General features: G+C 40.3%; 1 protein-coding gene across 1 annotated transcript in view; it reads right to left on the bottom strand.

Moving 5' to 3' along the window:
- clstn2a (calsyntenin 2a) overlaps positions 1 to 16,990 on the bottom strand; it is a 317,315-nt gene that overhangs the window by 138,161 nt on the left and 162,164 nt on the right. Inside the window, exons 3-6 of the mRNA XM_060833929.1 lie at positions 11,664 to 11,859; positions 8,783 to 8,991; positions 5,893 to 6,042; positions 3,564 to 3,749 (exon numbers count right to left, since the gene is read on the bottom strand). Of these exons, the coding sequence (XP_060689912.1) occupies positions 3,564 to 3,749; positions 5,893 to 6,042; positions 8,783 to 8,991; positions 11,664 to 11,859 (741 nt within the window). The remainder of the gene's footprint in view (positions 1 to 3,563; positions 3,750 to 5,892; positions 6,043 to 8,782; positions 8,992 to 11,663; positions 11,860 to 16,990) is intronic.

The following is a 16,990-nucleotide window of genomic DNA, read 5'->3' as shown; positions in this document are numbered from 1 at the left end:
CCCCGTTTTTCAGTCAGGGACCTGGAGGACCTGCTGGATGTGATCATATAGAGGCAAGATATTCTCTTCCCCAGGACATGCAGTGGAGGCCATGACAGCAGCCTATGCCAGCCTGGCCTGAGGTTGCCACCCTAAAGTCATCTCAGCTGTCTGGAAGAATGCATAGCGATGTAGGAGGGAGGTCAATGATCTTCTCCAATCCAACAGCCAAAGTGTCACCATCTTCCCTCCAATACCTCACACTCACTCGATGTCTGCAATTCAACAAATGCTCTACCACTCTAACTATTGTCTGCACCACCTTTCCCACTTATTCCAAATAGGGATTCGTTCTCAATTGGAGCCCTGTAAAACCAGTGGGGCTCCATAGGAGTAACTACTGGGATTGTAACTGTTTAAAATATATATTAATTATTGCATTGTTTTGGAGCTTTGGGGGAAAACAGTTCAAAACAATGGCACTTAAAAAGAAAGATGGCAGACAAAGGCAATAGACCTTTGATTCCTGGAAGACAGACAAAGGCAAGATTCCTGATGAAGAGCTTATGCTTGCAATGAAAACTCTCCTGCTCCTCGGATGCACTTTTCCAGCACTACACTTTTCATGTCTGATCTCCAGTATCTGCAGTCCTCACTTTCTTACAAAGGTAAGAGACCACATGGTCAGAGAAAGAAGTCACAGCAGTGAATCTGTACAGTTACTATCTTTGCTGTTTGAGTTCAAGTATCTTTGGACTTTGGAGTGCGTATAAGAAAAATGAACAAACAATGAAATTCACAGCTGACCTCGGAGGAACTTGTATTGGACAGCTCACAGCACAGGAACAGATAGGTGCAGAGTTTATAAGTCTAACCTTGTTGTAAATCTACAATAGTGAATACAGCGGCTTCTTTTTTGATTTTATATTTTAGTGAGATCTGTCTCTTGATTACATTTAAAAATATAAAACATAGGTACTCAGTTAGCCTAGAGCAGTGTTTTTCAGAACAGTAAGATGATGTTATTTTCTGTGTCTGTAGATTGTTAAGGAGCAAGGATAATCTTTATCAGAGTGATGTGGATATGGAGATTAGGGAGAGTTTCTACGTCACTGATGATTATATCTGCAGGAAGTGTCTTTGGTTGTGAATCCTATCAGATCACATAGATCAGTTGGACAGACATTTAGAGGAAATGTGGTATTTACAGGAGCTAGGGGGTGTGATGAATAGCAGTTATAGGAAGGGAGAAAAATAGAGATACAGTCAGGTAAATGGGTTAACTCCAGGAGAAATAGGAGAGGGAGGCAGGTAGTGCCTATCACTTTCACAAACAAGTACACTATTTTGGAAAATGTAGGGGATGGTGGACTCTTAGAGGAATATAGTCAAGTTTCTGGTACCAAGAATGGCTTTAGGGTATGTCAGGTTTCAAGCGATCAATTGTGATAGGGGACCCTCTAGTCAGAGGCACAGACAGACATTTCTGAGGCTGGGAAAAATCAGAATACTGTGTTATTTCCCTGGTGCCATGATCAAAGATATCTCAGAGAGCATGCAGAATGTTCTCAAGTGGAAGAGGAACCAGCAGGAAGCCGTTGCGTACATTGGAGATGCCGGAGATCAAAGTTGAGAGTGTGGTGCTGGAAAAGTTCAGCAGGTCAGGCAGCATCTGAGGAGTGGGGTAATTGACTTTCCAGGCATAAGCCCTTCATCAGGAAAGGCTGATCACCGGTGACAAGCATGACAAGCTTCCTGGCTTTGCATGTGCGGTAAACAGCATGGCAATACCATGGTATTCCATGCGCATGGTATCACTGGCTGGGGGGCAAGATACAAAAAGACAAGGCAGGGATGTTATGAGCATCCAAGGTGAAGGAGCTCTAATGGAGCAAGTGAAGAACCCAGGAATGCAGTCTGGTCTAGGCCATCAGTTGGGTGTGTTGCCCTGCGCACACAGTGTTCTTGCTGCAAGATTACAATGAGAATTGCCATTTCACCATGAGGTGCAGTACTGAAGTGCAGAATCAGGCGCAGGTGGATCAGTGATCTGCGGATGAGAGTAGTCAGAGGCTGGCATTTGTCAGATGCCAATGTCTGTGGATGGGATGTGTGTGTGTGTGTGTATACGCATACCCAGGCAGTATGCCTTGAGATGCCCATGCATGGTGTGCAAAATGGAGGTCCTTTAAAGCTACCAGCGAGCTGACGCCGACAGATACTCATTCTGAGTTCCAGGGCACAGTGTCCAGTTGATATGACATATTGCTGCATATTAATAAACATTTTCAGCTAATAAAATAAATGTTGCAGAATATGAAATAAAATAAAATTTGCAGTTAATAAGGTCATTAACTTGCAATAATTTCTAGTTAATCAATAGCTGCCTATTGAGAAACTTGTGTCCATGTCCTTCTAAGATGCACAAGTCATTCCCAGGCTTGAGACAGGACTTTCAAATACCTTTCCCACCAATGTTGATTGCATTCAGACCCAATAAGATTCTGCCCTATTTGTTCTACCATATTGTCTCACAGCCACTAAAATAGGACCCAAACATTGTATCACAAAAACAAGCAGAAATTTGCTGAGATTGTGAAACACTCAGGCCACTCAGATGTGGAGGCAGTCAAGAAAAACCTTTTGAGATTAGAAATTAGATCATCTGGTTGAGTCTTTCATTTCATCTTTTGGACCTGGGCCTGGAACCAAACCAAACCAAACTGATTTCTCTGCCATTTGTATTTCTTTTAAAACAAGAATTTGAATCAATTTCTTTTAGGGAAATTGGGTTCTCTCAGCTCAAGATCAGCTTTCACTTGTAAAAAGAAAGATTTTGGGGACTGTTGGTGAAATGAGTCCTGAGTAGAATGCATACTGCTGCAGTACAGGGTAGACCTTCAAAGATGACATGAAAACATATTGCTACAGCAGCTTAGAGGGAGTTTTGACTTATACCTCTAATCATGTTATACTGAGAAAACTAATGCTGATACTAGATGATAAAGGAGGAAAAGGTATTCCATATTCAACACTGATATCTTAAACAATTCATAAAAGCAATTTAACATACATTGGTGAATTGAACATCTGTATTTTCACTCAAATCTTGAACCTAATGAGCACATCTTGAATAGATAACTATTAAAGCAGATGGAATGGAAACATTTAAAAATTGATTGGAATTGTAAGCATTAATAGTCTGAAAGCTTTTTTTGCTCACATTAGAGGAATTTAGCTGGCAGCATACATATGCGTCTCCCTTTGTTGGATAAATATCCTTTGTCAGGTACACTCCCAAGTGTAAGTGACCTGAATTCTACAGAACTAGAGGCATCAGACAAACATGAAAATGCGAGTCTGTGAATCTGGCCATTTTAAAACATGCAGAGAATCTGCATTGCACATCTAAACAGTTTTCATTTATTATAACGTGGAGCTTTACTGGGTCATAAACATCAGCATCTAACATTTAAATTAGGGAGAAGCTGCTCGTCCAATAATGAAACAACAGAAAAAAAACACGCTATCAGTGCTACTGCATTGGAAACATTGTTCTGCACATTAGTTGAGTTGTCACATACCACACAATTTTTGTAAAGATTTCTCAGAGTAAGTGTCACGATCACAACCCTTTCCAATGTGGCTAGTCTGAAGATCTATTCTGGTCTGCACAGAAGAAACAGGTTCACCACAGGTCTCCAGATGGATGTTAGGAAACAATGCTTTACTGCCAGAGCCAGACTCATATTCTTTGCGTTTATCCCAACCTGAAAATACATAAACAACTTGGCCTATTACTGCACATTGTAAAATGAACCAATGTTTGAAAACTAAGTTTTCCAGTATGGGATTAATCCAAATAGTACAGTACAATTAATATTGCATAGTTACACTTTTTCATTAGCTAAAGTCAATGTTTATGGTAAGTGTAAAGTGCAGATAGGGGTTTAAAAATGACAGTATAGCTGGAACAGAAGTATTGAGAAAAGGGCTCACTGCATCCAATTTTCCACACAAAATGAAAAATAAATTGTTATGCTTGAATGGGGAGTGAAGGTCCACTATTCTTGTTGGAAAAAAAATGGCATTGAACATTCAATAGGTGAACATTTCCTTTGAAATGACATAATACAGCATTTCACTACCATCACACACAGCAGAAGCACAAGCTCATTTTTTATTAAGAATACACAAAGGAAATCTTCCCTCACATTGAGTATTAAGCAATATTTTAACATTGTTTGGCTACTTTGATTCCTAAAGAATCCAACATAAATGATTTATGATCATGGAAATTGAAAAATAGGCTATCAAGATATTTCCAGCAGAAGTGATTCAAAGAGACTTCAAAGAAATGATTCTGAATTGAAGCAGAAATGAGCATTGAACTCTACAACAGCTGAAATATGACATAAACCGGAGTTGTGCTATCTGCCATTATGGAGAGAACCCCTGTTGTACAATAGAATCTCTTTTTTTTGTGATACATGTAAAATACCACATAAAGGACAAATTTCATACTTCCAACCTCAAATAAACTAAATATTGGGAAGATCAAAGCCATTGTCTTTGGAGCCCCTAAAGAACATTGCTACTAATTCCTTTCACGTTCACAGCTCAGGCTGAACCAGATGGTGTGCAACCTTGGTGTAATATTTGGTCATGAGATCAGCTTCTGCATTATATTTCACACCATAACAAAGGTCACTTATTTTCATTCTATAGCATCACCAACTCTGCTCCTGTCTCAGCTTCTTTACTGTTGAAACCCTCATCCATTACTCTCTATATAGATGCATACATCTAGAAATGACCATTGAAATTCCACTCTTTGCCAGCCTCTTGAGTTCGCCCTTGCACAAAATTGAAGTCATTCAAAACTCTGCTATTGTGCCTGAATGATCAACAAGCACCACTCACCATCTATAAACTGTGGTCAGTTTATAACTGAACAACCATGAGTTACAATGCTGAATAATTTATACACATTAAACTAAATCCCTGTGTTCAATGATCTATACTGACTCTTAGCTAAATAACATCTTTACTTTAAAATTATCAACTTTACTTTAAATCTTTCTATGGTCACATATCTCCCCATCTCTGTAATCATCTCTAGTTTTTAAATGCTCTCTCCATCACCGGCAGATCGCTACATTCCTCTAATTCTGGCTTCTTCAACATTGCCATTTTAATTGCTCCTTTAGCTGTCATGGCCCTAAGCACTGGAGTTCCCTGCATAAGGTTAGGTGAATTGGCCATGCTAAATTGCCCGTAGCGATAGGTGAAGAATGGGTCTGGGTGGGTTGCTCCTCGGAGAGTTGGTGTGAGCTTGTTGGGTCAAAGGACCTGTTTCCACACTGTAAGTAATCTAAATCTAAAGTAATCTAAATCTAAAATCTAAACCTGTCCACCTTTCTCGTCCTCTTTCGCCTGATACAATATTCCTTAAACGTTACTTCTTTGACCAAGCTTTTCATCATCTGTTTATGGATTGCTTTCTGTAAAGTTTTACCTGACTATGATTGTTGTATTTCTTATGATGTGTCAAAGGAAGAGATAATAAATAATAAATTCAAAGAGGGAATCTATCATGCTTAGACATGTGATCTGCCAATTGCCTCCATAAGTGAGAGTTTGAAGGGAAGTAAGTATTAAGAAGCAAGTGAAGATAAAATTCAATGGCAATGATTTGGTCACATTTAGACTTTATTGTTAACACACTGTGGTCAGTTTATAACTGAACAACCATGAATTACAATGCTGAATAATTTATACACATTAAAAATTGAATCTGTCAACATTATCACTTTGATATAAGAGAAGTATAATACTTTTAGTTCCACTGTGATTGTTTGCAACATTTGGAAGCAGTGTTAACAATGCAGGAAATATGTTAAGCATTCTTACCTTGCCAACCTGGCTTGCAAACTGGCTTAATTTCAATGTGGACCAATACATTTTCTGCTGCTTTCTTCTGACCACAATCATATGCTGTAACCATAAACTTGTATTGGTGCTGTTCATCATAGCTCAGCTTCTCAGTGTTCCTAATGTTGCCTGACAAAAAAAGCATGGAGTTATTGCTTTTACAACAACAGTAAAATGTCTCTAGGGAAAGAGGATGGCAAAAATGCTGGCTTCCCAGCAATACCCAAATACATGAGCAAAAGATATATATTGTTACTGTAATAATTTTTCAAACTTAAATATTGTTGTTGTAAACAAATTTGCGAAGCTCAATACTTAAATACAGAAGGGTTCCTTTGGATATATTTGTTCCAAGAAGTAAATTGTTGGTCATAGACTAGTTCCGACTGCAGTATCATTTCAAATATCTCCTCTCTGTCTCACTTTGTTTGCTATGTCACACTTGTTCATACACACCCAATAGTGTGGAAAGTAGTGAAAATCGACATGTGACATAAATTAATTCATGAGGAAATTGCTGGTGATATTTCATGGTTATTAAGTGGAATTGGTCCATGTCTTCACAGTGGTTCTTACTTAGACTATGAAGATGTTCTCTTCTGTTTACCACTGTTTTCACAGGTTTTTCATTCTATTTTCTTCCATATACAAACACCTATCTCTTCACCTGATTTTGCATCACATTACATGTGATGACAAGTTCCTTCATAGAATTATACAACAAGGAATCAGTCCATTCAGCCCAACCAGCCGATGCTAAACTAAACCCAAAAATAGTCCCATCTGCCTGTTCCTGGCCCATATCGTTCCAAACCTTTCCTATTCATATACACTTATCTAATGTCTTTTAAAGGTAATTGTGCCCACATCCACCACTTCTTTCACTCCTTTGGTGAATCAATACCTGTGTAAAAAATTGCCATTTGTGTCTTTTTTAAAATCTCTCTCCTCTCAGTTTAAACATGTGCCCCTTAGTCCCCCACTTTAGGAAAAAGACACCCACCATTAGCTGTATCAATACCCCTCATGATCATAGAACATAGAACATAGAACATAGAAGGATACAGCGCAGTACAGGCCCTTCGGCCCTCGATGTTGCGCCGACCGAATCCTACCTAACCTATACTAGCCCAATAACTTCCAAATGCCTATCCAATGCCCGCTTAAATGACCATAAAGAAGGAGAGTTCACCACTGATACGGGCAGGGCATTCCATGAACTCACAACCCGCTGTGTGAAGAATCTACCCCTAACATCTGTCCTATACCTACCACCCCTTAATTTAAAGCTATGTCCCCTAGTAACACCTGACTCCATTAGCGGTAAAAGGTTCTTAGTATCTACCCTATCTAAACCCCTAATCATCTTATACACTTCTATCAGATCTCCCCTAAACCTTCTCTTCTCCAATGAGAACAGCCCCAAGTGCCTCAGCCTTTCCTCATAAGATTTTCCTACCATTCCAGGCAACATCCTGGTAAACCTCCTCTGCACTCGTTCTAAAGCTTCCACATCCTTCCTATAGTATGGCGACCAAAACTGCACACAATACTCCAGATGAGGCCGCACCAGAGTCTTATACAACTGCAACATGACCTCAGGACTCCGGAACTCAATTCCTCTGCCAATAAAGCCCAGTACACCATATGCCTTCCTCACAGCACTATTTACCTGGGTGGCCACTTTCAGAGATCTGTGTACATGGACACCAAGATCCCTCTGCTCATCCACACTACCAAGTAGCCTACCATTAGCCCAGTAATCCATCATCTTGTTATTCCTACCAAAGTGAACGACTTCGCACTTAGCTACATTGAATTCCATTTGCCACATTTCCGCCCAGCTCTGCAACTTATCTATATCCCGCTGTAACCTACCACTTCCTTCCTCACTATCCACAACTCCACCGACTTTTGTGTCATCCGCAAACTTGCTTACCCAGCTTTCAAGTCCATCCTCTAGATCATTTATAAAGATAACAAAAAGCAATGGTCCCAAAACAGATCCTTGTGGTACACCGCTAGTAACTGCGCTCCAAGATGAACATAATCCATCAACTACTACCCTCTGTCTCCTTCCAGCCAGCCAATTCCTAATCCAAACCTCTAATGTATCCTCAATGCCATACCTCCGAAGTTTTAGCATTAGCCTACCATGGGGAACCTTATCGAACGCCTTACTAAAATCCATATACACAACATCTACTGCTTTACCCTCATCCACTTCCTTGGTCACCTTCTCAAAGAACTCAATAAGGTTTGTGAGGCACGACCTGCCCTTCACAAAACCATGCTGGCTATCCCTGATCACGTTATTCCTACCCAGATGTTCATAAATCTTATCCCTTACCATTCTCTCTAAGACTTTGCCCAAAAGACATCTTCTTACTCAAGATACACTTTGAGTATTGAAACGTTAAAAATCTCTCATTGGAATTTTTATTCACATTACAAGCTTCAAAATTTTAAGAAATAAAACTTTTAAAAGTTTTGGAATTCAAGCTTGAATGATCTCATTGCACCAGGGTACCAATGAAATTGTTGAAAATAAAGGCTAATTCCAGAAGGTAGCAAATTCATGTGGGAAGGTACAGGATCAGGTTTCTCATCTTCAGAGGGCTGAGTTCACATTGTTCCTAGCACAGGAAGGGACAAAAATGCTGCCACTCTATTGAATCAGTCAAGGTCCTTTGCTCATCCTACTCTGAGGTTTCTCTTAGTCATCCATTCATTCAAGATATGCAGCAGCGAGGAAAATACCTTAAAAACGTTAAGGAGAGGAAGATATCTGAAACTTTTATGAAACAAGGGGACAGTAGTTCTACTTATAACAAAGAAATACAGCACATTTTATTTAATTGGAACTTACCATTCCTGTCAATAGCATATGGGACATCAGGTGTGACAATTTCATAATTGCAAATCTGACTATATTGTGGAGAGCAGTCCTCATCCACAGCTTCCACCTGCAATATGTTGTCCTCCAGTTTCCCTTCTGTGATCACACCTTTGTATATTGTCTCTTTAAATGTTGGTGTGTATTCATTGACATCATTCACCTGAATGTGCACTACTGCCCTGCAAACAGATCACAACACTTTTAGTTTTCCATTTACTAATCACTTTACTGGTTTGCATCTATTTTTATAGAACAAGAAATGGACAAAAATTTATATGCATAAATCAAAACGTCATTGGTAATGCTTCAGAAAAAAATTCTTATTTTCCATGAAAGATTTGGTACCACACAATTACTCAAGATGTTGCCGAGAAATGAAATAAAGTTGAATATAATAAAGCAACTTAAAAAGACAGATAATGCTATAGGCAGGAACTACTTAGTTTTAATTGTAATATAGACAAATGCATCCCCTTTACTCAGAGAGACTATTGATAATTATGACCTTAAAGAAAACTCACAAGTGGAGAAAGCAAGTTGACGTTACATTTTTCCCAATAGAATTGGCCAGTGCTGTGTAGAAAAACTGCGTTAAGTATTCCATTTCTGGTCTCATCTTCATTATCAGTTAAGTCAGCAGATATTTGAAATAAAATGGAGAATCTTGGCAAATGACGGTTAAGTGAATTTTTGATTTCTTATTCCAAATCAGCAACAAAATTAGTCATGGCATGCACAATTAGGATTACCCTCTTCTTAATACAACTAAAACAAAATCACAAAGAATTATTTATTTTAAAATCCTTTCATGTTCTGTAGATCCTGACAGATGCTAAACTGAGATTTATACAACGAGGCATGGAAAAAACAGGAAAAACACCAGAAATACTCAGCAGGTAAACTAGCATCTGTCGTAAGGCAGGTTGCTGAATATTAATGGAGATGTCACCATGAAACCAGTGGCACTTATGCTTCAAATATGCACTTTAGATTAATTTGTACACAGTATTAGCTCCAATAGTTTCTCTAAAACGTTGACACCACTATTTTAATCAGTACTGAATTGCATTAGAACATTTTTGATTTTTATTACAAAGAAGTGAGTGTTTTCTATATGGGCAGTCCTTAATAGGAAACTACTTTTCACTCAGCATTCCTGGTTATTAACTATGTATTTACTGAGACTACTGTGTATGGGTCAGGTCACCATACCATAAAATGGATAGGATACTGAAAAGGGTGCACAGAACACTTGCAAGGCATATGATTAGATTAGATTCCCTACAGTGTGGAAACAGGCCCTTCGGCCTGACAAGTCCGCACCAACCCTCTGAAGAGCAACTCACCCAGATACTTTCACTACATTTACCCCTTACTAATGCACCTAACTCTACGGGTAATTTAACATGGCCAATTTACCTGACCTGCACATCTTTGGACTGTGGGAGTAAACTGGAGTACCCAAAGGAAACCCATGCAGACATGGGGAGAATATGCAAACTCCATACCGACAGTTGCCTGTGGCGGGAATTGAACCCGGGTCCCTGGCGCTGTGAGGCAGCAGTGCTAACCACTGAGCCACCGTGCCACCATCTATGGCAGAAATAAATCAGAATTTCAAAATCACGAGTGGGCTGGATGGAGTGAATGGGGAGAAACTGCTCCTGGTCATAAAAAGAACGAGAACAAGAGGGTGTAGGTGTAAAGTGATTTGCAAAAGAAGCAAGGGTTAAGTGAGGAAAAACATTTTCACTCTGTGAGTAATTAGGGTTTGGAATGCACTGCTTGGAAGTGTGGTGGAGGCAGGTTCAATGTAGGTTCAATTGAAAACAGCATTGAAAGATTATGTGGATAAATATAATGTGCTAGAACATGGTGAAAAAGCAGGAAATTGGCATGAGGCAATGATGCTCATTTCATGGGCTAGTGCAGGCAACATAAGACTTCTGCAATTCTACATGTGGGTGTACTTATCAGGAGCAGAATTACAGGCTGGATCTCTCCCCTCTTGGAAACATGTGGTTTAGGGTGACTTGAGAGGTCTTTAAAATTCTAAAAGGTTGTGGTGGTGAGCACAAAAAAACAGAATGTTTCTTCTGGTGGTAAATGTATAACAATAGGCCATCAATAGAAGATAGTCACCAAGAGATCCAATAGGAAATTCAAAAGTAACACTGTCATCCAAAATGTGATAAGAACACGCAACTTACTATCACAGAGAATGGTTGAAGCTAATAGTATAGGTATCCTTGACCACAAACTAGACACACAAATGAAGCAAAGGGTATAGATAGTTATGTCAGATTTATATGGGAAATGCTTTCAGTGGACGGCAAACAAGGGCATTGACTGCATGGGTCACATGGTGCGTTTCTGTGCCATTTATGCTGTGTATTGCTATTAAAAATATAAATTTAGATTCTGAATGACTTTATGTTACTCAATACTCTGAAGTCCAAACCTTTAATAACTGTACAACATGTGCGGCATCTGAACTGTGTCTAGGTACATAGTTTACAACAATATACACACTGTTCAAGGTGTGTATATAGTTGTAAAATAATGACAAGTTCTATATACATGGGTGTAAAGTGTGCTGTTCATTAATCATCAATCAATTAGCATAATTATATCCAAATTGCTTTCACGCATTAAGTTTCCAGAATGTCTTTTGAAATCAAAAATATTTGGCATTCATGCATTGTACAATAAATCAATAGAATAGGTCAACTTAAAATCTGGCTAATTCAAATCCAGTCCATTTCCTTTAGTTATACACAATCAATCTTCTCACCAATGAATCATACAAGTAACAAATTGATTCTAACTATGTTAGGGTCAAGCTACCCACTTGTGTGATTTTTTCCAGTAAGTTCCACTAGGTCTGGCTCCACAGTCATATGCCTGAATGACGAATGTGTACTCTTTCTGAAATTCACAGTCAATTGGACTTTTTGCAAGTATCAGACCTTGGCCAGATGTCCTGTTTAACACCACAGCTTCAAAAGGCACATCCTGTCCATGGATCTTAAAAGCACAAATCTCACCTGAAATAGAAAAAAGTTTGTGTGAACTATGTAGGATGAATACTATAGGCACTTTCAAATGTGAATGATCTTGGCAGAAGTGAAAACACTTAGCTTGAACTGTGATTTATGCCAAAGGTTTATTTCTCATATTGCAATTGTTTGTTTTCAAAAAACAAAAATAATTGAGAATTTGACCATTTTCTACTGCCAGATGAGTTAATCATAAGTAGAAACTGCTAATTCATAGTCAGAACATTTTTACAATTGAGAAAGACTATTACCATCTTACTTCATCAATTACCATCTTATTTCAACATCTCTATTCAAATGTTTTTGTTAATTATTCCCTTATTTCTATAACTGAGTCCATTTCAAGTGTAATTACTCTTTGTAGTAAGTTGAACTTCAAGTCAACACTAGTTTGATCTGCCTTGTTCAATTCTGACTATTTAGTTTGAGATAACTTTCTGGCTTTACCTTTAAGATAGCAAAACATCTGAAAGATTATGTCAAACATATAGAGATACCAAAGATTTTCCAGCCCTGTTCTTTCACTCATTAAGCAGTGACATAAAGATCAATCTTGTGCCTCTTTATTGGATTATTTTAGTTTTCTTTTTCTTTGTAACCAGACTATGAAAGATATTCAAGTTGCAGTCTAACTAAGGCACTTTATACTGAGTACTCTCTGCTTTGAGCTGGATTTCTCATTTTAGGTGAGGTTCAAGATTATTTTGGTGCTGATTTTTGCTGCTCCCTGTTGATTGGATACAGTCGGCACCAAATCTGTTCTGTCACAAACATTTATTTTCTTAATGAAATTTTGCATATGACATTCCATCTCATCTGCTTCTTCCAATTTGCTTGCCCCTACTTACTTGCTGTCAGCTGAGAAATTTGCATCGAATTTCTGAATTTGTGTTAATGACATCAATCAGAAACAGTATTGATCCAACCTGTAACATCCCACTCCATTTGAACAAATTTTCTAACATATTTCCTCAAGATCACAGTGGGCCAATAAAAAAAAGGTTGATCATCCAAGATTTGACAGCATTGGCTCTAACTTAGATAATCAATTACTTTTATTTTTTTAAAATTGATTCACATACCATTTTGGTAAATGTAGCTTTTGTGCATATTTACTTGGATGTTAACCATCATTCAGTGTGAAGCTTTTGAATACATCTCCTTCACTAAAGTTTGAAAATGAAGCATGGAGTTAACTGACACAACATATCACAGTATAATTTTGAGGTTTATGTCTCATAATTACTGAACATGCTGACTCTTACAAGACATGTCAGACCTGCCTCTGATCTCTGTTGAGAATATTTTTGGATGTTTATGACATTTCTTCATTGTATATTTTTGGTAGGAAACTGGTGAAATTGACACTGCTGCCATGTGGTTGGAGGGTCCCAAGTCGGATGATGATGCGTCTTCCTCCAGGCGTCAGGTGGGTAGGAGTTGACAGTGGAAGAGGCCCGGAACTTGCATGCCCTTGGTGGCTTTGGCGGGGGGGGGTGGGGGGGGAGCTGAAGTAATGGTGGGGTTGTTGATGTGTGTGTCCCAGAGGTGTTCTCCGAAATGTTTGTGAATTGGCATCCTGTCTCCCCAATGTAGAGGGGACCACATTGAGAGCAACGGACACAACAGATGAGATGTTTGGATGTGCAGGAAAATCTCTGCCTGATGTGGAAGGATCCATTGGGGCCTTGGATGTAGGTGAGGGGGGGGGAGGTTTGTGCGCAAGTTTTACACCTCTTGGGGTGGCAAAGGAAGGTGTCAGGAGTGGACGTGGGGGTTGGTGGGGTTGGGGGGGGGTCGACATGCACCTAAGGAGGGAGTTGCTGTGGGAATGGTCTCGGTGGAACGCAGATCGGGGTAGGGAGAAAAATATTTCTATAGTAGTGGGCCCTGACTGTAGGTGGTGGAAATGGCAGAGGATGATGCATTTTCTCCTCACACATGGTCAACAATGCCCTCCAGTGCATCTCCTCCACTTTCTGCACCTCCACCCTTGAACCCCACCCCTCCAACCACAACAAGGATGCAACCCCCTCGGTCCTCACCTTCCATCCCACCAATCTCCGGATACAATGAATCATCCTCCACTATTTCCACTCTAACAGTCAGACCCACCACCAGAGATATTTTTCCCTCCCCACCCCTATCAGCATTCGCAGAGACCATTCCCTCTATAACTCCCTCATTAGGTCTATGCCTCTCCACCAACCTACCCTCCACTCCCCACACCTTCCCTTGCCACCACAACAGATGTAAATCCTGCCTCCACACCTCCCCCCCTCAACTGCATCCAGGGCCCCAGAGGATCCTTCCACATCTGGCAGAGATTTTCCTGCACATCCAAACACCTCATTGACTGAGTCCATTGCTCTCGATGTGGTCTCCTCTACAGTGGGGAGACCCAACCAACCCCACTGCACTGTGACTGACCACTTCAACTCCCCCTCCTACTCCCCCAAGGGAATGCAAGTCCTGGGCCTCCTCCACCGCCAAACCCTTACCACCCAACACCTTGATGATGAACACCTCCTTGGGATCCTCCAACCACACGGAATCAGCGTCGATTTCACCAGTTTCCTCATCTCCCCATCTCCACCTCATCCCAGATCCAACCCTCCAACTTGGCACCGCCCTCTTGAACTTTCCTACCTGTCAATCTCCCTTTCCATTTGTCCTGTCTACTCTCCGCTCCTACCCATCACCATCACCCCCCTCCTGTCTCTACCTATTGCCTTCCAAGCTACCTTCCCTCCAGCCTTACCCCCACCCTGTTTTTATGTCTCAGCCCCCTTTCACCCCTCCACATTCCTGATGAAGGGCTTATGCCCGAAACATCGACTCTCCTACTGCTCAGATGCTGCCTTACCTGCTGTGCCTTTCCAGCACCACACTTTTCGAATCTGACTCTCCAAGATCTGCAATCCTCACTTTCTCCTAATTTACCCTTGAAGTCTCTTCACATCCATTCCATAACTTTTATTTCCACCAAGTGTTGTATCATCTGCAAACTTGGAAATATTATAACTGGTCTCCAAACTACTGGCAAGGTTGTGAATAGCTGGAACCTAAACGCTTCTCTTTGTGTGTCGGGCCAAAGAGAGAAATCAAAGGCTCCAGTGTTGCTCCTGGAAGGGTTACTGGCTCCAGTCTGCCCGCAGCCTGCACACAGTTGTCCTACACCCAACTCAACCACAGAGGCCTCCTACAGTCCTAGCTATTATGCCCTGATTTATTGTCCTGTCCTAGGGCCTGCTTGTTGTGCACCACTGTGTGTTGGTCCATCCTGATAAGCGTGACAAGTGAGCTGGTTGTATGTCTGTGCTAAGGAGCTCATTGATCCTACACTGTCAATAGATTTTGTCTCTGGTTAAACAGTCAAGGTGCTAACTGGCTTGGCAGGTCTGGCAAAGCAAGACATAGATGCTGCGAGCATGCAGGTAGGTGTTAAGTGAGTGTGAGCTAAGACAGCAAGTGAGGACTCATGAAATGGAACCTGATCCAATCTGTGAGCTGGGTGCCTGCCTGTAGGCAAAGTGTACTTGCAGCAGCCTTTCAATACCTATTGCCAGTGTGCTCTGCATGTCTATGCTTCTTTCAACTGCGCTGGAAAGATGCCATGGTGACCAGGAAGACTTGGCAAATATTGGGTAGCAATATCCATGGATGTGGGGTGTCAGCAGCTGGTGCAGGTGGGTCATTCTGAGATGATGTTAAGTGCTGAACAACATGGAGCAAGCGGTAAGCTGAAGTTGCAAAGTAACCATTTTGATTTCCATTCAACATTTCTCGACATCCGCCATATTGGGTAAGATAAGAAACTGTAAATTAATGAGCCAAGTCGGTTCCCCATTAACTCAGCACAGCCTAGGAGAAACTTCTCTCTACCTGATAAAATCATAAATGATGGCACAAGATGCTCTTGACATCAAGATAGTTCAATTCTGACACAAATCTTGTCATAATCCACATCATTAATCACTATAAGATTCTCCAAGTCAGTGTGGCTAAATGCATTTGTGCATGTGTGTTATACTCTGGAGCTGTGAGGAGTAAAGACAGAAGTTCTAACATTCCTTCCCTCATAAAGTTGACCAGGAATCTCTCCTGATCTTCCCAGCTGCTCCGGGCATGTGTTAGGAGCAATTGCAAATTGATCCTCATCCCGTTCATCTTCTTTAGCACAAGGTTCAACTTGAACTTGGATCTTATGGTTTAGAGGCAGGGACAACACCCAATGCACCAAAATACCTCCCCACAATCGTATATAGAGATCAAATGATAAAAAAAAACACATGTTTGATTGCTAACAACCACAGCTTGCAATACAAAACTAACACCTCCCACTGGAAATATAAGCATTTATAAAAGTATTAGGAGTGAATTTCAAATTTAAAAGGGCAGAAAACGGGTGAGATTAGACAATTTGAAAAAAAAATTGGGTAGGATGTACCACACAGTTTTGCTTCTCTGAAGTTCAAACTTTTTTTCATGAGTTGTAAGTAATTTTAATTGTGCGGCTCGTGAATGTCTGGCAGGTTAGCAATATTGGTAACAATGTTCAGATGGGAGAAACTGAAGAACATTTCATCAAAACATTAATTAAGTTGAATTTGCAGCTTAATACATTTTCAGATGACTTAATGGGAGGGATAAACCCATTAGGCTGATTGATCTATTTATGTTATAGCCTTAAGAACTCCATAAAGTATTTCACATTTTAAGATCACAATGATTGATATAAATAAAATTGTCAAGAAGTTTAATGAACAGTGTAAATCAAAGGCAAGGACTAAGCAACTATACAGTTATTCAAACCCTAATTTTATGTACAGGAATTTGAGTCCCCATCACAGGCAGGCACCAAAATGTGGTACCACTGATCAGTGCACTGGTTCCTCCACTTCAACCCAACTCTACTATGGACACTTTCTCAAAGGAAGGATGGCAGGACTTCTTGCTGATAAGCAGTAGGTAGACAACTTAAGTAACTGAAGGCCTTTTCATAGAGATCAAATGGGATTTTCTAGTCTGCCTTCAAATCTCTACAAGCAGCAGGGGACAACTGAGCTGCCTGAGCTAGAGATAGCAGTGGAACTGGAAGGCTTAGAAACTACAAAGG

The sequence above is a fragment of the Hemiscyllium ocellatum genome, chromosome 13 (genome assembly GCF_020745735.1).
Source record: "Hemiscyllium ocellatum isolate sHemOce1 chromosome 13, sHemOce1.pat.X.cur, whole genome shotgun sequence".
NCBI lineage: Eukaryota > Metazoa > Chordata > Chondrichthyes > Orectolobiformes > Hemiscylliidae > Hemiscyllium > Hemiscyllium ocellatum.
Note: the sequence above shows the minus strand (reverse complement) of the source record. Positions and strands in the feature narration are given on the sequence as shown.